Source organism: Urocitellus parryii, chromosome 7, assembly GCF_045843805.1.
Source record: "Urocitellus parryii isolate mUroPar1 chromosome 7, mUroPar1.hap1, whole genome shotgun sequence".
In the NCBI taxonomy this organism is placed as follows: Eukaryota; Metazoa; Chordata; class Mammalia; order Rodentia; family Sciuridae; genus Urocitellus; species Urocitellus parryii.
The window spans coordinates 162,883,318-162,906,980 of NC_135537.1; the positions used below are offsets into that span (position 1 = coordinate 162,883,318).

General features: G+C 40.8%; 1 protein-coding gene across 1 annotated transcript; it reads right to left on the bottom strand.

Moving 5' to 3' along the window:
* Window positions 1–8,046: 8,046 nt before the first annotated feature.
* Window positions 8,047–21,318, bottom strand: Krt23 (keratin 23). The gene is made up of 8 exons (XM_026386812.2): window positions 20,923–21,318; window positions 15,725–15,807; window positions 14,843–14,999; window positions 13,628–13,789; window positions 13,420–13,542; window positions 10,645–10,865; window positions 9,530–9,561; window positions 8,047–8,141 (listed from the first exon to the last, which is right to left on the bottom strand). Exons 1-8 carry the CDS (start codon window positions 21,316–21,318, stop codon window positions 8,047–8,049), a joined length of 1,269 nt encoding a protein of 422 aa, XP_026242597.2.
* Window positions 21,319–23,663: the final 2,345 nt, after the last annotated feature.

Genomic DNA, 23,663 nt, shown 5'->3' on the forward strand with positions numbered 1-23,663 from the left:
AGCCCAAGCTGGTTTAGTGTGGAACAGGACATCATTTCACAGTTTTATTTTTTTAGATTTGTTTTTTTCTTAAAACTTCAGCCATTGTTTGGCTCACTGAGTAAAGAAATTGTCCTTGAAGACAATTTGGGATGATTTTTATATGTGAATCCTCCTTCATATGGAAACAGAAGCACACTTTTTAGTGCTGGGCTACTAACACAACAGACAACCTCAGACAGTGTTTTTTCTTCTCTCTAATGGATCTGATTTTTTGCAGGGGCGGTGCTGGGGACTGAACTCAGGAGCACTCAACCACTTTGCCACATCCCTAGCCCCATTTTGTATTTTATTTAGAGACAGGGTCTCACTGAATTGCTTAGCTCCTTGCTTTTGCTGAGGCTGGCTTTGAACTCATGATCCTCCTGCCTCAGCCTCCTGAGCCACTGGTATTACAGGTGTGCTCCACTGTGCCCAGCTGGATCTAATTTCTTGTGAACTTCTATGGCTTGAATTGTGCATGGAGTCCAGGAATAATTTGGAACAAGGTGATACATCTCCTTAATTTTCAGAGTCCATTCTGTTTTTTTATTGGCAAGAATGGAAGAAACACCCTCCTTCTAGGTCTCAATCAGTGCTCCTGCAGGTTTAGCTTGCTTTGAGCAAGACTATGCTAATAGAATTCCAATTATGCCACCTGTCCTGCTGTGTTATTCACCCAGCTCAATCTATATTGAGTTGATTGAGACTGGCTTATAGAAATGACATTCAGTTGAGGGGACCTGCCACGAGATCGATGGACCGAGGTCATCTATAATCACCACTTTGCTACTCCCAACTATGGTCCAGGGATCGGCATCTTCAGCATCATCTCAGAGCTTGTTAGAAATGCAGATTTGTGGGCCCCAACCCAGAGCTACAAGATCATAATCTGCATTTTAATAATATCCCCAGGTTGTATGTGTGCCTGTACCTAAGACTTGGGTCAGGGCGGTGACTCGAAACTACTGCATCCCAAGTCATTGGAGGTGATGAGTGGAAACCTTCACAATATGTTTTTGTGATAAGACTCTGGATAAAATATTTCCAGCTAATGATGGTTGAAAATATGTGGTATAATGGTGGCCTGTCAATTATTTCTACCTTGTCTTCATCCATCTCATTCTTTTATGTTCTTTGAGTGTGAGGGAGAGAAAAATTTGGTAGGAATTAGAAGTTAGTATAAGGTCCAGCTGGGCAGACATCTAAGGTGTGAGATCCTCTGGGTTTGAAATGTGCCATCAGCTCCCCTGGTGCGGACTGGTATAGCTTTAGGGTAGTTGCAAGTTAAGAGATCATCTCTGTGCACAGAGCATTGAACACTTCCATGTTTGGTTAATGAGGATGAAGTTCTTGGTTGTCAAAGTCTGTGTCTTTGTGATCCTGAGTGACTATTTCTGAATCATGTATATTGTTCTAGTACCATATAAATGAGATCACACAACCCATTGCCTCTGAAATAATATGAATTCTGATTTAAAAATAGAAAACTCAAATTTCTCACCCCTGCATTCACACTTTAGACAAATCCATCAGCAACTATTCCTGAGAATGTATGGTCCATTGTTCAGATTTTACACAACTCTTTAGCAACTATTTTTGACATGGGTGACATGAAGCCCTAGTATGTTGGGTACAGATCCAGGTTCCATCATTTTATAGATGAATGATCAGAGGCAGGTTGGTGTACTCCACCAGAGCCCCAGTTTCCTTAGTCATAAAGTGAAGATAATAATGCCCTTCGGGGTTGTGACAAATGTTATATGAGATCATGATGTAAAGCTCAGTCAAGGATAGTTGTTATTTTAGAATTTCTTCTAGGATGTGTGTATGTATATCACGTGCTCGAGGGCTATGTTGTGTCTGCATACCTTGAAATTAGCATAAATAGAAGTGTAGTTTTTTATGAGATGACTCATAATTCTATTAAGTGGATTCTCATTTAAATTTCAAAGAGAAGTTTTGGTGAGTGGGACAGTCCATATACAGTATGATTAGTGTGCGCATACACACACACACATACACACACACACACACACAAGTTCTTAAGTAAAACTACCAAGTATAGTTAGGTCATCAGATGGTTAAGTACATCAGAGGCACTCTTTCCTTTTTGCATGACCTCAGTGCAGATATATTTTAGAAATTCTCTAGTCCTCATCAGAAAGATGATGACATGTGGATGTTGTAATAGAACACATGAGATGGGGATGAGTCACACATGGGGTTGAACTGAGGCATGTAGTTGAGTTGGAAAACTAACATTGTTGTGATAAACACTTCAGGGGATGTGTTCACACCCCAAATCCTAAAAGCATTTATTGATTAAAGAACATCTGAGAGTACAGCATTTGAAGTACAGCATTGTGAAGAATCATGCCTATAATGAATGAGTTATAGTCCAGGGTCTTAACAACTTATTAAATATATAACTGGGAACTATCTGGTAATCATGGACATCTTAACCTGGAAAGAACTTATCTATCATCTTGGGGAAGGAAACATTGCTTACCTATGTTGAAACCTGATCATCTTTCAGTGAAACTCTGTGTGATGTTGTAAGCATAAATATTTAAAAGGAAATTGTTAATGTCTCTGGAATGAGGAACTTAAGTACAGAGTCAAAAGGAATCGAAACTCAAATATCAAGAGAATTTATCTGGGCATCCCCATGTGCTCTGGTGAGGAGCAGGGGATGTCCCTCCTCCTTGGTTTGGAGCTACACCAGTTGGTCCCCTCTTCTGAAGAGGAAGAGAAAAGAGCTGTGAACATACCTGATAGAATTACTCTCTGCCATCTTTGAAGAAGGTAGACTTTTCTCTTGGAAGATTTGATGCTTCATCTGTGGTTATGGAACTAGTCCATTTCAATATTAAAATGACTAAAAATGGTGGTCAGTTTGATGGGAATGCAAATCAACATTTTAGCCTTAAGTCAGCTATTGTCACTGGCAAGTAATAGACTCTCTATGCCACTTCACTTATTCCCTGTTACATAAGAAACTATCCTCAAATTTACTGACTTAACACAACCAATTTGTTCACATTGCTGAGGATCAGAATTTCAGATTTGGGATTTTAAGGATGGCTTATGTTTGCTCCATGATGTCTGGGGCCTCAGATTTTTGGTTTTCATGACTGAGAACTAGTTGGAATGGCTGGACCTGGGTCATGTGTCTGGAGGCTCAGTTATGGCTATAGGTTGGTTTTTCAACTTTTCTTTATGTGGCCCCTCCATGAGGCTAGCTTGGACTTCCTCACAGTATGGTGGTCTCAGGGTAATTGAACTTCATGCATGGAAGTTGGCCTTATAGAGGGAGCATTCTAAGAGGAGAAATACCAATATGCAAGCATTTATTAAGCCTCTGATTATATCCTGCTTTCTGATTTTCATTGGTCAAATCAGGTCACATGTTCAAACCCAGAGAAAATTTGGGTGGGATTGCACAGAAGGGCATAAATACTTATGGTATGGATTCATTGGGGCCATCAATATCTATGGCATACTCAGATAATAATGCTATTATTTAGTGCCATTTTCTATTGTTAAAGATTAAATAGGTAAATGTGTAAATACGGTATAATGTTGCTTAATGTCCTTAAAATATTATTGGATTTATGTTATTTTATCCCCCAAAATGGTTTGCTATACTCTTTCACATAAAATAAACTTTTAAAGACTGACCATATGTTAAATTTAGTCTATGTTAAGACCGACTGTAAAGAAAACAAAAACAATTCAATCTTTAGTACTTACCCCAGGCTTATTTTATTCTTGCAGTTATTGGTTTCAGCTGGAGTACATACCTTGTTGGGACTTTTCAATAGTTCATACATTTGGAATTGTTATTTTTAATTTGCTATGAGTTTTTAAAAACACATAATGCTTTTTATCCACCCCTCCCCCCACCCAATTCTGATGTTTCCATCTTCATGTCCTGAAGATGCTGGAATGGAGTTAGGGCTTAGCTAATCTTTCTATGTTTTAGCCCTTCATCTCTCAAACAAGAAGGTTCAATAAGTTGATGTCTACATTTTCTTTCTTTCTTTCTTTTTTTTGTGGTGCTGGGGATTGAACCCAGGGCCTTGTGAATGCAAGGCAAGTACTCCACCAACTGAGCTATATCCCCAGCCTTACATTTTCTTTTAATGTCAACATTTAAAAAATACATGTGAAGCCTGAATGCACTATTAGAGAAATATAAAATATGCATTTGGGAAATAATTAAACAACCTGGTATTTCTTTAAGGAAATAATTTCTTATATATTCCCCAAATTAATTATTTTAGTCACTTGGGTTAGAGATGTATTCCTTAATAGTTTCTTATTTGCAAATGTTACTATTTACCTTGCTGTGAAAACAATCTAAGAGGAGGCTAAAACAACACAGGAAATTTTCATCATAGAAAATGATTACAGGAAAGCAACATCTTGACCAAATATTTGATTATGTACGTGGAAGATATTTTGCTAAAATTAGGTCAAAGTATGTTTGCAGAGTTTTGTGAAATACTTTTTGAAAGTGAAGTATTTGTCCTACTTCTTTGAGCTTTAAATTATTTTCCTTTTATTTTGAGATAGAGTTCTCCCTAGGTTGCCTAAACTGGCCTTGAACTTGTGATTCTCCTGCCTCAGCCTTTCAGGTAGCTGGGATTACAAGTGTGCATCAACACACCTGGCTCTATTTGTCTTCTAAATTTTACTCAACTGTGTTTCCTGGAATCAATTCTCTATAATTCTGTAAAATGAAACTCAAGTGTTCGAGAGTGATGTGACAGAGATTTTTATTTTTCTATTAGTTTCATTAATTCTTATGGGAACCATTAAAAGATTAGAAACATGAAAAGCTTAACAAAGAAAAAAGAAAAGGCACTTACCTGAAGCAAGTAAAGCAGTAGATCCCCAAACTTCAAACTTATTAATTACATGTGAATTTTTTTTTCCAATACTGGGGATCAAATCCAGGTCCTGGGAATCTATATTCAACTATATTAATGCCTGGGCCCCAACCATTAAAAATCTTGATTTTATTGGCATAGACTATGACCTGGGCGTTAGAATTTTCATCTCCCCAGGTGATCCTTAGGGGAGTCAAGTGTGAGAACTCCTGAGTTGAAGAAATCCCCTGAGCTCCTTCCTGTTATCTCTGTTCCAGTTGCTGCTCTTTTGTCTTTAAGAGCTCCCCGCCCAGCACACCATAGTTATATCCCTTAATAATGAATTTTTATGAAGTTTAGTTCCTAATTTCACATGTCTTCCACAGGGTAGGTATGTAAAAATAATATGCCGGATATTATTTATAATAATCTATAAAGGCATATATTTCATTGGATTGAGCAATATCAGATGGATCCAAGCACTGTAGGTAAATATGTTGACATAAACATTAAATTCCAAAGTAATAATACTTTACACTTCTCTAGATTATCCCATTATTTGTTTAATTGGGTTTTGGCTCATAGAAGGATAATTGCTATTTATTCAAAGTATATCTGGAATGAAAACAATAGAATTTATTACCATCTCCTTTATGTGGGTTGGGTGCATGTTTGTTAAAACCAAATATAAACAGAAACTTCTTTGGTTGATAACTTACCTGAACATACAAGCTTTAATCAATTTGTAATGGGTATTTTGAAAGATTTTATTTTGGGCTGATTTAAACATGGGAAAAGGTTATTCTAGGTTACCTAGAGCCAAAGTTCACACAATTGTCTCTGTATTTAAGTGGTTTAATTTCTCTCTGCGTCTCTCTCCTTAGAGAAATAGGGGCAAGTCTTTACCAATAGGGTGACCACCACTCCATTTTGCTGAGACTGATGAGTTTCGGAGAAAAACTGTGATGATTTAATTGATACAATGAAAATTAATAGTAAGACCTTAAGAAGATTTTGGTCATTGAATGAAAACTATTCATGTTATGGTTTGCTATTACCAAGTCATACATAAACTATGATTGCAAATGGAAGCTTATTGATTGTGTTCTGGTTCTGGAATTATAACTTTCTCTTTAGTTTGTCAAATTCTTTCTTAATATTCTCCATGGGATTTTTCTAGTAATGCTCACACTTCACCTTGAGGAGAGTATGTGAAGCCATCCCATGGTATTTGCAGGGGATTAGTTCCAGGGTGAATGCCAAAACTATGTGGAAGCTTAAGTCCATTATATAAAATGGCACAGTATTTCCATATAACCTACATACTTTAACTCATCTCCAGATAATTATAATACCTAACACAATGTAAATGCTGTGTAAACAGCTGCTTTATATTTTTAGGAAATGATAAGACATAAAAGTCTGTACATGTTCTGTACAGACCCATTTTTTTTTCTATCTGTGTTTGGGTTGAATCTATGAATGTGCAATATGAGAGTATTGAGGGCTAACTGTATATTTTATGCACATTTTCTGGATTTTAAGAAAGTGATAATAACATCCAAAATAGTAGAATAAGTGAGTGCTAAAATAGAGAAAAATTAATTTTTAGATCTTCTTGGAAACTTTTGTAACTTCTCAATCTAAAGAAGTTCTTTTAGTCAAGTAAAATAGAAGAAGTGAACTAATGAAGTCTAATTTGGGTCCATTATTACCCCCAAATAACATCAAAAGTTATTGCAGACAAATATTGCACAGAGAAATCTCATGTTTGTGTATTTGTTATATTCGATCCTCTTTGAAATGGCCACATAGTAAATATAAATAAATATAATTTTACACCAGGGAATTTACACATTTTAGTTCAATCAAAGACACATTTTTTGCAATGATGTAATTATCCTGGGTTCCTTTTGCTCAACATGAGTTTGTTAGGGGCTGCTTTTCTTTTCAGTATTAGGGATAAGAAATACCAGTTGTTGTCTTCAAGGGAGGATGAATCCAGTTTTAACAGATGCCCAGTTCAGGAAATACCAAACGCAGCCCTTTCAAACAGAGTATTGAGACATGGATTTTAAGATGTGTTAGATGATAATGGAACTAGACTATGCTCGATTTTAGATTAATAACTGCGGGAGGAGGCAAGAATGTAGACCCAGCAGCACCAAGCCAGTATTTGGGTAAACAACTTTACTGTTCTAAACCTCAGTGTATTTGCCTATAAAATGGGAGATTCTGACTAACCTGTGCCTATGGTCTCCTAAGTGGTTAATATCCTTGTGATTCCATGGACAATATTCTGACTGTCTTAAAGGCTTTGTGGATTTCCACTTCCTTCTCCCCAGCAGTGCTCCTGTCTACAAATTCAGAGTAGTGGCCCACACTCCTAGAATTGGAGAAGGTGGCATCTTCTCAGAGGACAGAGGTACATGGTCAGCTCAGAATGGATCCAGCTCAACATAATGCTCTAGATCCTTATATTTGCAATTTAGATCTTGAGTGAGTCCCTGCTTTAATGTCTATCTGTAACAAGGCACCCTCATCCCCAATCTCCTTTCATAGCTTCCATTCTTTCTTAGGTCATTCAGCTCTTTTTCTTCTTTTAAAGGTGAGATAGAATAATTTTTGGTCATCTCACTCTCTTGGTAAACTTTTCTGGACCTCCTTTCTCTATTTCTCCTTCATTGTCTGCTGGCAGAGCCTGGTGAACCTTGTGAACAACGTCTCCTTCCTGGGCTTCCCAGCTTCAGGGTAACAATATTGCCTGGAGTTTGGCTGCTGAGGACTGAGGACACATCAGATATGGTAAGATCCCCATGGATCTTTCAATGCACTGAGAACCTCTTGTTAGAACTAGACCTTGAGGTCTCATCTTGCCTTGGGACATAAGAAAAGACAGGATGCAACTTGTGTGGAGTTTTATTGGCGCATTGATGGGAATCTGAAGACCGTAGTTAGGAAAGCAGAGTTTTTATCTTGCAAACTCATGTTTTGTTTTGAAAAGTTCAACAGTATATCAAGAGCATTATGAGGAGAAAAAAAAGTTTTGATAACTCCAAGGATACCTTTTAAGACTCACCCATTAGTGTCTAGGTAAGGGCTTTCCATAGGGGGGAAATAGTTTTTACAACAGGCAGAAATTATATTGGTTTCACTCATGCTTTTGGATCTCATTCACTTGAGAAAGAACTATTCTTCCATTGATGCTCTCCTGGGTGATGGCCTTGATCTTTGGAGCTGTAGATGCTGAAGGAGAGAGCACCGGAGAGGTTACTGCCATGTTTTTCCCCCATTTGAACTATACTCATTTTCAGTCCCCTGCATGCAATCCCTTGTGCCTTCCAAAATAATCACTAAACAATATGGTGGGCTCTGCTGCAGTGAACAGGGATCTCCCCAAGGAGGATTTTCCCTCCACCTTCTGGGAACAATATCACTCTCTGGAGATCAGGACTTTCATCCTGCGTGTACCTGATACGGAAGCTCATCTCTGGCCATGAGCACCTGAAGAGTGCTTTCTGTTTGTGCAGGTTTTGTCTCACTGTACATTCCCCGCAAGTTTACAGAGCACTAAATGCCATTTTGGGATACGCATTTTAGGTAGCATGCCACCTGATACCACTGGTGAGAAACTAGGGCTGTGTATCGTGGCCACTGTTTTCAAAGCTATTTCTTATTTGAATAAGTACCTCATTGACATTTCAATAAAGCAATTCTAGACCACTGGGAATAGCTGAAATTCTCAATAGAGACACACCCGAAACTTTTGCTAAAATCAAACTTTTCCTACAGCAGATTGGGTTATCCCATCAAGTACTGAGTTTCCCATCCCTGGATGTGCGTAAGGAGAGGCTGAAGGACCCTCTATCAAATATTGCCAAAGGGCAGCCATTAGACTAGCTGTTCTGAGATGGTCAGTCCAACTCTAAGGAATTGCTCACATCTTAGAACAATTTTATCATGAACTAATTAGAAAATGCCACTTGCTGCAGACTGGGCAGTCCTGAAACTTTTCTGTGAGGTGTTAGTGAAAATCTGAGAAAATAGGGTTTCCAGGTCAAAGATGTTTGGGACTATTGAATTAAAGCAAACCTTTTTGATATTTCTTCTTCTTCTTCCTTGTTCCTTTTTTCCCCTCACAACAGTCCCTGTCCCATCTTTAACATACTGAAATGCAACCTGACTATTCAAGAAGAGGGTGATGGGGTGCATAACATGCCCAACCTTATCTGGCCGTAGAACATGTCTTTCATAATAAACTATTCAAACCTCACAGAGCACTAATGTTCAACAGAAGTGAGTTTGGGAAGTGATGTCTTAATTTCCTAGGAGTTTAGTAAACAGACTCCATTACTTAACAGAGATACAATACTCTTAATTTTCCTTTTACTCTACTTCACTGCTTATAAAGAACTTTGCATATACAGATTGAGCATCCCTTTGAGAGTTCCCTTTGTTCTGTATTACTTAATTTGTTAAGTTCTTTGATAATTCCTGGCTATTTGGGAGCCAAATAAAAGTTGAACACAGGACACTTGGGAATATACCTGAGGATCATGACATCTTAAAGAACGGATAAACACACAGATTCATTTTAAAAAAGCAAATTCAAACAGTGAAAGAATTCTTTTTACCTTTCATGCTGGATTTCGATTCTTCCATCATCCTGTTAAAGTGAGAAAGGTTAAAGCTCCCATTAGTATTAATAGTGGTCATAAAACCTTGGGATGAACCAACTTCCGTTGCCTGCGTGTAACTTCTCAGCTCTTTGATGAAGGTAATTGAGCTCCACAGTCTCAGGGTCATGAGTCCACGTGAGAACCCTCCTCCATCCGGAAGGCAGTTGCCTCCCCGCAACCGTGGGGTCTAGACAAGTCTTCCAAACCATCTCCTCCCTCCTTTCAGCCTGCTGAAGTCCTGGCCTCCACCAGAATCCCTTCCAGAGTCTCAAGCCAGGAAACCTTGAACTTCTCAGACTGGGCAGTTTAGTCCAATGACATTCTATTTATGTATTTTGAAAATCCCCTTTCTCTTTCTCTCTTTCTCTCTTTCTCTCTCTCTCTCTCTCTCTCTCTCTCTCTCTCTCTCTCTCTTTCCTTTAAATTTTGTAGTACTGGGGATTGAACCCAGAGGTTCAATCTGAGCTACATCCCCAGCCCATTTTATTTCATTTTTGAGACAAGGTCTCACTAAGTTGCCCTGGCTGCCCTTGAACTTGTGATCCTCTTGCCTCGGCCTCCTAAGTTCTGAGCTTACAGGTGTGTGCCACTCTGCCTGGTTTGTATGTGCCCTTTTTATGTTCAGCTATTATTTCTTGGCTCTGCCAGACACATCAGATTGCAAATCTAGATATCTCTCTCTCTTATCAATCTTTTCCTGCTTTTAGACTGAAACATTCTCCCTTCCCTCTCCTGTCCTTTTAAGCCAAAAATGTGTGCTTTCCCACCTGGAAACACAATAGTCCAAACCATGTCTTTTTTTTTTTCCCCTAGAGACTTCAACATCCTCATTTAAACTGTTCTGAATGCAAATCTTAGCACCCAGGGAGCATTACTGACTAGTTCCCATTTGTTGCTTAATAAAACAGAACCTAGGTATCTAGAACATAGGTATCTTCTAGAAAAAGTCAGAATTATCCCTTTTCCTCTAGAGTGACCATTGCTGACAGAAGCCAAATGTGCACACACATTTGCACACGCGGGTTCCACAGGCCTTTTGCACATTCCTCTCCCACCAGCCTTTGCCTCACCCGTTGCTCTCCCCATCCAGGAGCTGGCGGTAGGTGGCAATCTCCTTCTCCAGGTGGGTTTTGATGCCCAGGAGCACCTTGTATTCACTGTTCTGACGCTCCAGGTCATGGCGTAGCTGCATCAGCTCCTGCTCATAGTGGGAGATGATCTGCTGCATGTCCTGGAGCTGGCAGGAGTACCGAGACTGGGTCTCCGACAACATGTTTTCCAAAGCAGATTTCTGAAAGAGGAAATGATGGTTCTTTTTCTAACTGGCCGATGGCTTGATAGGTCCATCAGCGTGGGCCTGTTGAGTATTTAGCATATGTCAACAAATCTGCTAGGTGTCCTGGTAGATGCTGGGGACACCGAGGTGAGAGTCAGGTTGACTTACAGGTTTGGGGCTTGGGTGTTGGGACTCCTGAAGTCATTTTCTGTCCATAAAATCATTTTACCAGGGGGTCCTGGCCAGTCCCCTGCCCTCCTGGAGGGGTGATGGTGTCAAGTTCAAATTACAGATGAACAACAAATAACGCTTTTGGATGAACATTTCCCAAATATTGGTGCAATATTACATGGGACAAGCTTCTACATAGTAAAAACCTGTGTTTTTCTAACATTCAAGGTAATTGAAGTGTCCTATATTTTAACTTGATATATCTAATAACCTTGGTCTCAAGTAATGTTTTCTGATTCTCACAGTGGTAAAAAATTCTCATTTTTGAGGAAATTCCAGAATTGCAGAATGAAGTTTCTGGGCCAGGTTATGAAAGACCAAACTCAAGTCTATTTTCTGTTTGGATTTAATACCTGCTTTTCTGGAGCAAGTTTAATCTTGAAGAGAAAATTGTAACTGCATTGGATTCTCCCACTTTAATGGCTGCTTAATTTTCAGGGGGCCCTTAATGCTGCCTGGATAAGAAACCATAGGTTTCTAGCGTAAGTCACTCTCTCTCCTCCCAGAGCGTTATTTCCTTCCTTCTTCTCTGTCCTCAAACCTCCCTTCTCTCAACCTTTCTTTCAGTCCATGAACTCACTCACCTCTCAGAATCCTTGAGGAGATGAAAGCACTAGGAGAGCACTCCCAGAGTCTCCTGCCGTTACCTCCAACCACAAACTTGAATCTGTGTCCAGGGACTCACTTTCCTCCTGTTGTGATGCATGAACTACTTGTGCTCCATGATCTCCGCAATGGCCCGCCATCTTGCATGTTAGATGCTATTCTCTGCTCTGTTCGATTATTCTCACCTTATTTCAGATATCTGTCTCCAACCACCATCCAAACTAATGCAAGTGTCCTATACTATTCTTCTGTTGTTCTTCACCTATAGTAAAGTTCTTCAAAGTGTTGCCTATACTAGCTGAAATGAATTCCTGTCTGTCCTGCTCCAAGGTAGAAAGGTACAAAGTCCAGGTGCCATCGTGATGCCATGGCCTCCCCTCCCTTCTGCCCTCTCCCTTTTACTCCCTTAATTCTCTCTTCTCTTCCCTTCATTCAGTCCCAGTAGCCACACTGACTTCTCCACTGTTCCTCCAACCTATAGGTCATATTTGTGTCTTCGGCGTTTGTTGTTCCCTTCACCTGGAATACTGACCTTAACCCCTCCCATCGCTACATAAACCACCTCCTTATGTCTTTCCAGCCTTTGTGCAGCCTGTCACCCAACAGTAAAACCTTTCATGACCACCTTGCTTAAAATGGCAGTTTTCCTCTCTGCCACATCTAGCATGCTTCATTTCATTGTTGAGATTTTTTTTCCACCTCACAAGTACCTATTTTGATGATTTGCCCATTTATTGTCTGGATGAAGGATGCTGACTCCTTCATTACCAAGTCCTCAGATTTTAAAACAGTATCAGATAGGAGAACGCATGACAATGGTCTAAATGCTTCTCTGACCTCAAGAGGTTGTGGTGAAATGATGTGGGTTAAATTGTCTAGAAAACTGCAAAACACTATGCCCCACATACTTCTGAGCTCATTATTGTCATCTCAACAGTGGCTATTTTTAGGGTCCGCTCACCATCACTGATTCATAAAACGTGACTTCATTTACCATGTGCACCTGTGAGACAAATGAACTAAGTATGGGCTCTTAAGACGGAGAAGAGAATGGCACTCGGGAGTTATATTGATGAATGATCAGATTTCAGTAGGCTATGAAGGGAATCATAGAATTGAACGATTATGACCCCCCTTACAATGCATTTTATGAAACTATAAAGGTGATAGAAATGACTTAGACATGGTAACTTATAGTTTTCTGGGTGATAAGACAAATACATAAAGAATAGAGCAGTACTTTGGAGTTGCCAAGCCTGGATTTGCGACCTATCATGTTGGCATTGGAATTTCTCTGTATTAGAGTTTGGGGGGTTAGCCTGGTTCTAAGTGGATAAAGCACTGATAGAGATTTTGGGGATCTAGAGTCCCTATTCTTCTAACACCACGTGGTTTCACCACGGTTAATTTACGAGTTGTTGGCCAACTTGCTTAACTGCCTAGAGCTTTGGCTTCCTGGTCTCTAAAATGGAGATGCTAAGACCTACCTAGAAAGGCTAATGTGAGGATTAACAACACTTAAAATAATGAGGCACCTAGCCTGACATCTGGCACCATCTGCACACTATAAATGAAGCTCTTATTATCATTTTCATCGTGAACAATTTGGATGGAGAGTAGAGAGTGAGAGATGTCCCAAGGGGAGTGGGGGTGTTGGGGCCCAGGAGAGAGGTGGAGGAAGACTTTGAGGAGGAGGTGGTGCAGGACCCAGGTTTTCCTAGCTCCCACTTACCCTGTTGTGCTGTGTCTGCAGGTCAATCTCTAGGGCCTGGAAAGTGCGCCTCAGCTCGTGGATGTCACTTGGGCTGCCCTGCACAGCAGCTGGACTGGCTGTCTCTTGGGATAGGGCCGTTGACTGTGAGACCAAGCATAGGCAGAGGTATCAGCATGGGGGCCACGTGGAATCGAACCTCTGGGGAGTCTGGCCACCTTTCATTTACCTGCTCTTTAAACCAAGTATCCAAGTCTTGATGCTTCTTCTTTATTATAAGCTCATATTCCTGCCTCATATCCTCCAAGACCTTGATCAGATCTTCTCCCGGAGTTGTATTCACCTTCACATTGACATTGAAGTCATTTGGCACATGATGATCCCTCAGTTCCTGTTTAACAATAGAGAAAAAAAAATATCAACCAGCTATGCCAACCAGAAGGCTGGAATTTGTGTTGATTGGCAGAGGTAAATGGATCTTGAAAACATTTCAGCTGATGTGGTTGCTACACTTTTGCCCATGTGGTTTGGTTTCTCCATTATTGTTGATGACAAAACATTATTTACTTTTTTCCCTCCCTAATAATTTTATAAAATAAAGAATAGCACAGACAGGTAATCAAACGTCTTCTGTAATTACTGACTTAATCTCTGTTGGAAAATATTTCAGAAACCATTATGCCTACCTAAAATATTAATTCCTCTGCAGGAATTGTTCATTGGTGAAGTGACTGTACAGCTAAGCAATGGAATATTCTAGGTTTTAGACCAAAGCTTTTGGGAAGCAGTTCAGTAACCAGAAGGTGGAGTTCAGTAATTGAAAGGTGTAGAGGCTTCTAAGATCTCTGTGTATGCTTCTGTAGGATTTCCTAAAAGCCAAGCAGCTGTAAGAAAGGTTTAATTAATAATCATCGTCTAACCAGCTCTTAGGAAACTGGGCTCTTTGATGTTCGGAAGCAATGTTGTTTGCCAAAAATGGGGATTGTTTTTCTATCATTTTATCAGTCTCAGGGACTTGAAATGAATGCTAACTCTTTAAAAGTCAGCTAAATACTTCCAGAAATTGGGATCCTTAATTTTTGCCATTAGTCATTTTACGTTGGTTCATAGCAGATTCTCTTTATTCTACTGTCCTCCAATTTGCCGCATGTTTGGCCAGGAAAGTTCAGCCTCACACATTCATTCTTACAGTATCATATTAACAAAAAAGTCAAGGTAAACATTGTGTGGCCAAGTCATTGTTAATTTTGGTGGTTGTGTTTGACATCTGGGTAGGTAACCTTGAAGCTTGAAAAATGAGGTACTCATGTGATTCTACATAGTTATTTGGGCATAAGGTCAACAGGACTGGCATTCGGGTGTTTTCCTCTTTGGTTATCGGATCACCCTGAACCGTGCAGGGAGAGAGCTCAGCTGAGCACTGGGGGTCCCTGGGCAGTCCTACCTGTTCATGGTGCTTCTTCATGAGGATGAGCTCTTTCCTCATTCCCTCCACCTCCTGTTCCAGGTCTGTTGTGACAATGGTCAGATCATCCAAGGTCTTTCGGAGGCCCTCGACTTCAATTTCCAAGTCTTTCTTAAAGGAGTGTTCATTTTCATACCTTTGGTTGGAAGGAAGGGAAGAACACACCTGTTGTTGGAAGGCCATGGGCTTGGTAAGGATCTGCCTTCGTTGAGATGTGAATATCTGACTTTTTAGGTTTCATCAGAACAAATGAATACACACAGGATGTCCTTTGTATGTCGATTTCACACTCTACTTTTCTTTTTTTTTTTACCTTTTAAAATGAAACTTTATTTTTTTTTAAATAAACATTACAAAGCTCTTGACAAATCTCTACTTTTCTATCATAGTGACTCAATATCCATTTTTTTAATTGAGTAGAGAGAAAAGGATAATAAACTGCCATACGCCCACCACCTATCTTGAGCAATGGTCAGTATTTTGCCAACTTGCTTCATCATTATTAATTGCTATATTTTTTCAAAGTGAATTATAGACTTATAGATATATGACATTTTAATCCTGTATGCTTCAGAATGCATCTTTCAAAAGTAAGCGCAATAACATTATCATACTTAAAATGAATAACTCTAGCATCACCTAATTCTTGGTTCATAGTCAGATTCCCCCCCCCCATACTATGTTTTATGTCTGGTTTGTTGAAACAAAGGTCCTTTCAAGTACTGTACATGGCATTTGTTGTTATTTCAGCTTTTAATTATAACCCAGTGAGATTTCAGGTGTGACTAAAGGCAAGGTGAGTTTTCCTTTTGTAAAGGAAATAAACAAAACCCCACAAAACCCTGTGAAAAAGGAACTTACTTGAGACTGAAGTCATCCACTGCCATTCTGGCATTGTCGATGAGAACAACCATCTGAGCATTGGTCATCTTGCCGTCCACTATCTGGAAAACACACCCCGAGAATTTTTTCAGTCGGGCAGACCCACAACTGACAACTGCATTTCTTTTCTTTCTCTTTTTTTATTTTTGGCACCAGCGATTGAACCCAGGGGACGCTTTATCCCTGAACCACCCCAAGCCCTTTTTATTTTATTTTATTTTTTAATTTGGAGACAGGGTCTCACTCAGTTGCTGAGGCTGGCTTTGAACTTCGGATTCTCCTGCCTCAGCTTCCTGAGTTGCTGGGATTACAGGTGTGCACTACTTTGCCTGGCTCTGACAGCTGTATGTCTGCCCTCTCATTTCCTGGGTTTGTGACTTGTCAGCAAAGACAACTTCTTTTTCCTCAGTGGAACAATGAGAAATCAAATCAGCCCGTATTTACTGAGCACGGACTAGGTACAAAGCACAGATGATCTTATAGCCAGGACAAGATCTGCAGCTGGTTTCCCTGCCTTTTTTCACATTGAGTCTTGTCAGGCTGGGGTTGGCGCAACTGTTTAAAGAATGGTTTTTGGAAGAGGAAGGACGGAGATTGTTCAGAATGTCTTTCAGCTTTCAGGGTGATGAACAGGTCCTGTGGTTTTGCTTCCGGTCTCTCATGAGGAGATGTTAAAAGGAACTTAGGCTCTGAGTTGTTTCTTATTGTGAATATTAGCTCCACTCTCCTGAAGCACAATCAATGATGATGATTTTAGATGCCCATCATTCTTACTTGTGATATGTTCACATTTCCCATCAGTGTTATTGAGCAACACTAACCCTGATTTTAAATGCATTTCATTATCATAATCACATGACACATTTTTTTTTCCCCCAGAGTGCTAAAGCCACGTACATAACTCGCAGGCATGTGTCCATGTTTGTAATTTAGTCCATCATGAGAACGCCCCACTGGTAGCTATTAAAACATTAACTGAACTAATTCTTTACCAGCTAATGAAGATGCTTAATAAGCTTCTCTGGGGTTAAAGCTTCCAGTTAAAGACTTTCACTAGATATTTATATAGATTTTTGTTTGCTTTAAAAAATGTTGTTGGAGGGGCTGGGCTTGTGGCTCAGTGGTAGAGCGCTGGCCTAGCATGTGTGAGGCACTGGGTTCGATTCTCAGCACCACATATAAATGAATAAAAGATCTACTGACAACTAAAAAACATAAAAAAATTGTTGTTGGAGGTGTTTGCTTGAACAATTGTGTATATAGTGTGTTATAATCATAGAAATAGTGAACATTTGATGTATGTCACTGTCCTTGGAGAAATGGAATGGAAGATAACCTCATTTTTCCAAAGTATGCTACCACTTTGGTACCAAGTATTAGCCAAGTATTGTGCCCAAACTGGAGTTGTCCTTTGGTTCTTTCTCTCTTTCTGACCATTCACGTGGTCTTGGGTGAGACATTTCACTCCCTGTGCTTCAGTTTCACAATTTGTTAAATAAGAAGTTTAGGGGCTGGGGATGTGGCTCAGCGGTAGTGCGCTCGCCTGGCATGCGTGCGGCCCGGGTTCGATCCTCAGCACCACATACAAACAAAGATGTTGTGTCCGCCGAGAACTAAAAAATAAATATTAAAAAGAAATTCTCTCTCTCTCTCTCCCTCTCTCTTTAAAAAAAAAAAAAGTTTACACTACAAATAGGTGACCTTAGGGGTTCTTGCTCTAAACTTCTACAATTTAGTTGGAGTCAGAGAATCCTGTGATATTGCCATTGTATTTTTACAGCTAATCCCTTTATTTAGAAAGCATTTTCTTAGGACAAAACTACAGCTCAATACAAAGGTACCTTTTAAAACTCTGGTCCTATTGAAAGCTCCACTGGTTACTTGGAATTTGGGATCATGAATGCACAATAGGTGCTTTCAGAAGTGGTGAGAACCCTGGATCTGCACTCCAACTGCAGACCTGGGATTCTGCTCCAGCACCAAAGTAAGTTTGGCTGAGCCTCAGTTTCTTCATCCATAAAAATGGCAAGAATAATAGCCACTTCATCAAAGAATCATGAGAATTAGAAGGTATTAAACAAAATAATGGTGTTAAACAGCATATTCTGGGCATATTGTATAGACACTGAAAAATTAGCTGAAATGGAATTAGTTCAGAAAAATGTCAATTGTACAGTTTTCTTTTTATAATTTTACAACTTTCATAATTAGAGTCGATGTGTGCATCGGACAAAGTGTCAAGTTTTATGTGTTGCAACACATCCTCCAACTTTTGCTGTTCATGGTGGACATTGCCGGGCTGGCTCCTCACTAAATTTCTTTTTTCCCTTTGTGGGATTCCAAATGGTCCTATGATTTTTTTCTTTTGCTTTAAAAAAGGAAACTGCAGATCTTTCTTTGTCTCCCGTCCACAGTGCTCCTTTGTCACATCCTTACCAGTGCCTTTTCTTCTATGACCCTTACTCTTTGCATTCTCTAAACTCATACAAAATGAGGAATAACTCCATACCCCAAAGCCTGGGATCCTGAGGTAAGCCTTACTTCCTGTGTGTTGATTTATTCTATCTGACACACTCCTAGGACAACTAGGAAATTTTGCTTTATATATAACACAGAATCAGAAAAACTAAAAGACCACAGGCAGGTTTATTTGACTTTTCTGAGTTAAAGCAATAATATATTCATTGTAAAACCCACCAGCTAGCATTATCGTGGTTCATGAATGTAGGCTCTGAAATGTACTTAATATAAAACAGATTGAAAACTATTTTCCACGGTCCAGGTTTACTAGATATGGTAATACAATATGCCACTATTTCTGAGACATGGTCAGAAATGGATGACGATGGATTGAGAAATAATACATGAGGCACAGGTTTTACATTGTATGTTGTAATAATCACCTGGCTTCTCCCCCAAAGCCCTGAGTTCATTCTTTTAAAATCTAGTTGGTGTGCTAGCATAACATTGTTGCTCCAGGGTGTGTGATCTCCCAGGGAGAGGAAAATAGAATTTTTGTCCATAATCCAAAATGCTAAATATAGCACCATTGAGAATCACTCAGGAAGTTTTATGTAGAGTATTCCTAGGAGTATGTCCCATTCCGTGTTTCAAAAGGATTGGATTAATTTTTGAATTCAATATCTTATAGACTTTTTGAGTAATATTTAACACTCCAAAGTGGGGCAGAGTGCTATGTCTACTCGAGTATTTCATTAAATAACAGGATAGTGCCAAACTCACGTTACTGTGGGATCTCTTTGGGCCTCACTTGCAGATGGGGGAAGTCAGGACAGAAAGCATTGCTTTCTTCAAAGCTGGAGGAAAATGCATCTTCAGAAAAAGTCCAGAAAAGAGTGGAACTTGAAGCTGAAGAAGCTTCCTATTTAATCTTAAAACCCAGAATTCTGGGCCATCTGAGGGTGGACTAGTTGCTCCCTCCTCATAATCACACCTTCTTACTCTTCTTGATTGTATTCCAAAGAATTTAGACACTCAGTCTCCGTCTCCTTCAGTTGAAATAAAAATACCTGCTTCACCGAGCTGTGATGATTAAATGAGATGCATACAAAATGTTTTGAATAATAATGCAAATGTGAAGAATTTTACTTATTAGTCCTACCTAAATATCAGTTTTGCATGAGGTCGGCTAGTCAACCCCAGGATGACAAGGAAATCATGAAGCCTTTGCAAACAGATCTGAGTTAGCATCCCACTCTGCCTCTTGCCAGCAGCTACTTCACTTTTATAAGTTTTAGTTTCCTAACAGAGCTCTGTCAGAATTAAATCAAATGACATGGGACAATCCCATCATTGCAGAAAGCCCTTACCACAAATATTTATATTAAACACTCAACACGATGCCTGGGGAACAAGAAGTGCTCACTAATTGTTTCCCTCGCTCCTCTTCCTTTCCTCCCTTCTCTCTTCTGTTGGCTAATATATCCTGTGCTCAGGTCTAACTTCACATTTCTTCTGGGACTCATGTCCTCAGCTCTCCAATGGCAAGTGTCTTCTATTCCCTCTCTTCTCAAACCAAAGCAACTTTAATAAATGAAGAAACATGAGGAGGACTGTTGAGTCACCTTGTTTTTTTGGTAAAGACAACCATATACTATATAGTTAAGGTAATTACACAGTCAGTTATTAGGCTGATTATTCAATAATTAGGGTTCATTACAAGGACAGATTTATATTATCTTGATCGGTCCTTTCTACATGCTTGCAAGGATGACTGAGTGTTGGGAAATAACATGGTATAAATATCGGGAGCCTGTGATGCCCTTCCTGGGGGAGGTTAAGTCATGATCTTACAGGGATTTTCTGGGACTGTTTTATATAAGAGGGAAGTTAAGCAGCTTTAAAAAGAATAACCGGTAAGATGACTAGGTTCCCTCTACTTCTAGCCAAGTGACCCAGAACTCATGAGTTTGCTTTTCCGATGTTTGTTTGACTTGTTACTTACTTATTGAAGAATGTCCATACCCACCCAACTCTTGTGTTTTAAAAACTATGTTCATTTTACTATTTTCTCCTAGCAATATTCTATTCTCAGAACCATGAGCAACTTTATCATCTAGCAACCCCCTCCCCTGTAAAAAAAAAGAATATTCAGGGACGTCACGATGATATATCTGCTAGTAGAGTGACGGCTTTCAGGCATGATCTCCAAAAGAATGTAACTCAGCTTTTTGTTGATGGATCGCCACACTGTCGCCAGGAATTTGAGGTGGAGCAGAACTGATGTAATGAGAAAGTAAATATTCTCCTGTGCCTTGTGTATGGAGCGTGCAACCTGCATACCAGCCCTTATCATTACGGTGCCATTGTTGATCATAAGTGATACAGCACGGGTGGCTGGCTGCCTCATTTTGTTTTCTTAGATTTTTTTCTTATTGTGTGAAATATCAGAGTCTCACTTTTTATTTAAAAAGTCTGTAACACTTCTATCATTTTTGTCTGCCTTCATTTTCTACGTAACTGACCCACAGGAGATCATTTATACCAAACAGACTTTCCCAAGTCCATATTTAAGGTCTAATAAGAAGATAGCCTCAAATATCTTTGTGAGCGATTGAATCACTGCTACTTTCTTGGAAGTTGTCTTTTGAGCTGATCTTTCCTTGCCCTGGCGGTGAAGCCCCACCTAGAAGCTGCAGGGTCACACAGCGCCTTACCTGTTCCTGCAGGTGGCTGATGTTTTCCTCGTATTGGGAGTAATCCTGCTGGCTGTCAGGGTCTCTCTGCTGATGCCACTGCAGGATGCGACTCTCCAGCTTCATGTTGGCCTCCTCCAGGGCGCGCACCTTGTCCAGGTAGGAGGCCAGGCGGTCATTGAGGTTCTGCATGGTCTCTTTCCCATTTCCACTTAGGAGGGAGCCACCTTTGCCAGACCCCCAAGACCCTCCAGGAGGCAGGCAGCTTGGTGTGGTGAAGGAAAGGGAGATGTGGGCACCCCCCGCGCCACCGTGCACGCTGGGGGCCCGGGGAAAGCTCCTGGGCCGGGTCCTGGCACCTCTGGGGCCATGGAGAACGGCTGAAGGGGTTTGGCTAAAGCTGCGGCTGGAGTTCATGGTCCCATCTGTGTATGGGGCTGGGCTGGGCTCTGCTCCGCTCCCTGGCTCCACAGAACTGAGCCGCCCCAGACAGCCCTGGATGGTTTTATGCCCTTTGCTGTGGGAGTTCCCTTCTCTGACAACTGTACCAGCAAGATCATATCATTGTGCAACATGTGTTTCCTCTTGGTCAATCCCAAAGTGCCCTCGGGCCAGCACACACTGTTGTTGTTTAGAACCACATCAATGTACCAGTTTGCTTCCTCCCTTCCAGTTGAACCCGGGAGGTGTGGCCCATGTCATCAGGTGGGTATTCGTCTCAGGTGTCCTTCTAATCTCCCTGCGGAATTTTTCCTTTGTCCCATTCATCCGAAAAAGGCCAGATTAAAGCCCACACTCAGGGTATTTGGTAGGGTACAGGTTTTCTTTTTTATAAAAAAGAAACATTAAGAGCGCGCTCGCACCCACACTCACACCCAGATAAACAAATTACCTCTAAAGCAAGAGTGAGAGAGATTCATAAAGGTGGAGCCAGATGGGAACTGAGTCTCAAGTCCTAGAAAAAAAACTACGCATGCTGAGGAAATAGAGACGGCTCTGAATATCTGATTCCTTTGTGACAGTTGCTGTTTGATGGAAAGTAATTTCAAAGGAATCACTCTTCAGAACAAACCTTCAATTATAGTCGTAATTAATGAACGAATGACCGAGCCTTCCACTTCCAGTGGCCTTTCATCCCAGCGCACCTCTAAACCAAACTCTGGCCTCTGCCCAGGACTTCGCTTGAACCCTGGGAGGAACAGCTGATGGCAACTGCCTGATAGGCCTGTCCCTGGCTGAGCCCTGGAAGGGCTGGCGTCTGTGCCTCTGTGACCTGCAGAGGGGGTGGTGCAAAGCAGGAAGCATGCCTTGGGTTGTTGGAATGCTTGGGGAATCTGCCAAGGTAAAGGTTAGGAATGAACAAAGACGTAGTCTGGGGGCAGGCGCGCCGGGCTGGTTACTGGTGACAAGATTTAAAAGGGACTTAGGAGTAAAGGGTTGGCATCAGAAGAGACGTTAGTGTTCCTGGTTTCTGTGCCACTAATTTTACAGAAGAGGTCAACTGAAGCCCAAAGGGGGATATGTCAAGGGAAATCTCGAGTTGGTGGTAAAGCCACAGTGGGATTCTGCTACATGGTGCTGTTGCTGGGTCGAGTCACCACGGGGTCCTGTATGGCACTTCTCTCTCATAATGATAATGGGATTTCCCAGTGCAGGTAGCCATTTGCTATTCTTTATTTAATTGTTACAACTCTTACTGTAGCCAGGCAAGTGTTATTGTCCCCATTTCACAGACAAAGAATCAGGGCTCATAGAGGCAAATGATTCGGAGCTGATTTGCATGTACAGTATAATGAGCACAGAAATTTGTAGGTGTCACTGCCTTGGTTTGTGCCGTCCCCTCAGCCTTGAAAGTCACCAACCCTTGCTTTCCCGGTAGTTCAAGGGTTAACCTCCTTTAACAATCATTTTCTGAGTTCTCCTGCATGAATTGGGTGCCCCTTATAGTAGGAAACAGCCTCATCTGGATCCAAGACCCTCCAGTGGAGGAGATCCACTGGGCCCAGCCACCTCCTGTGTCTGGACTGGGTCCAGCCCTACTCTTCACTGTCCACTGTGTATGCCACATTTGTTACAAGCCTTCTGGAAAAGCTTCAGTCTTCCACCTTCGAAGCACCCAAGTCTAGTTTCTTGGGGCTGTTTTATAAATGGTTGCTAACTCTGTCATGACCTTTTAGTGATTGAGGTTTTAACTCAGGACCTCAAATGCCATCACTTCTTACTCCTGTTAGGAGTGTGAATTACAGAATGAGAGGGAAAAGCCTCTCTCGGGAGTGCACAAGTCCTCCACCAAGGCCATCTTTCCAATTGGAAATAAAGCCATCAAAGCCCACAGCTCTGTGCCTCCTGCTCCTGCAACAAAACCTACCAAGGAAAGTTCTCTGGATTGTCCTCATCTCACTATATACGTGATGGAAAAAAATGTAACCATGACTAAAAGAAGCTTGGGGAGTGACTGTGGCCACTTGCATCTCTGACATGAGGAAAAGACCGAAGGGAGTGGTTTGAATTGTGGTTTTTAACATCTCCTGCAAAACTCAGGCTGAATTTAATCCCCATCATTAGGGGTTAGGAGGTGGGACGAGGTGGGACCTTTAAGAGATGATGAGGTCATGAGGGCTTTGCCTTCACGGGCGGATTAATCCATGAATTAATGGATTACTTGGTTAGTGGGTTATCTTGAGAGTGAATCTGTCATAGAAGCCAGTCTGGCTCTGGCTTTTTGTGTGTCCTTCTTGCTATGGAATAGCCTGAATTGCCTC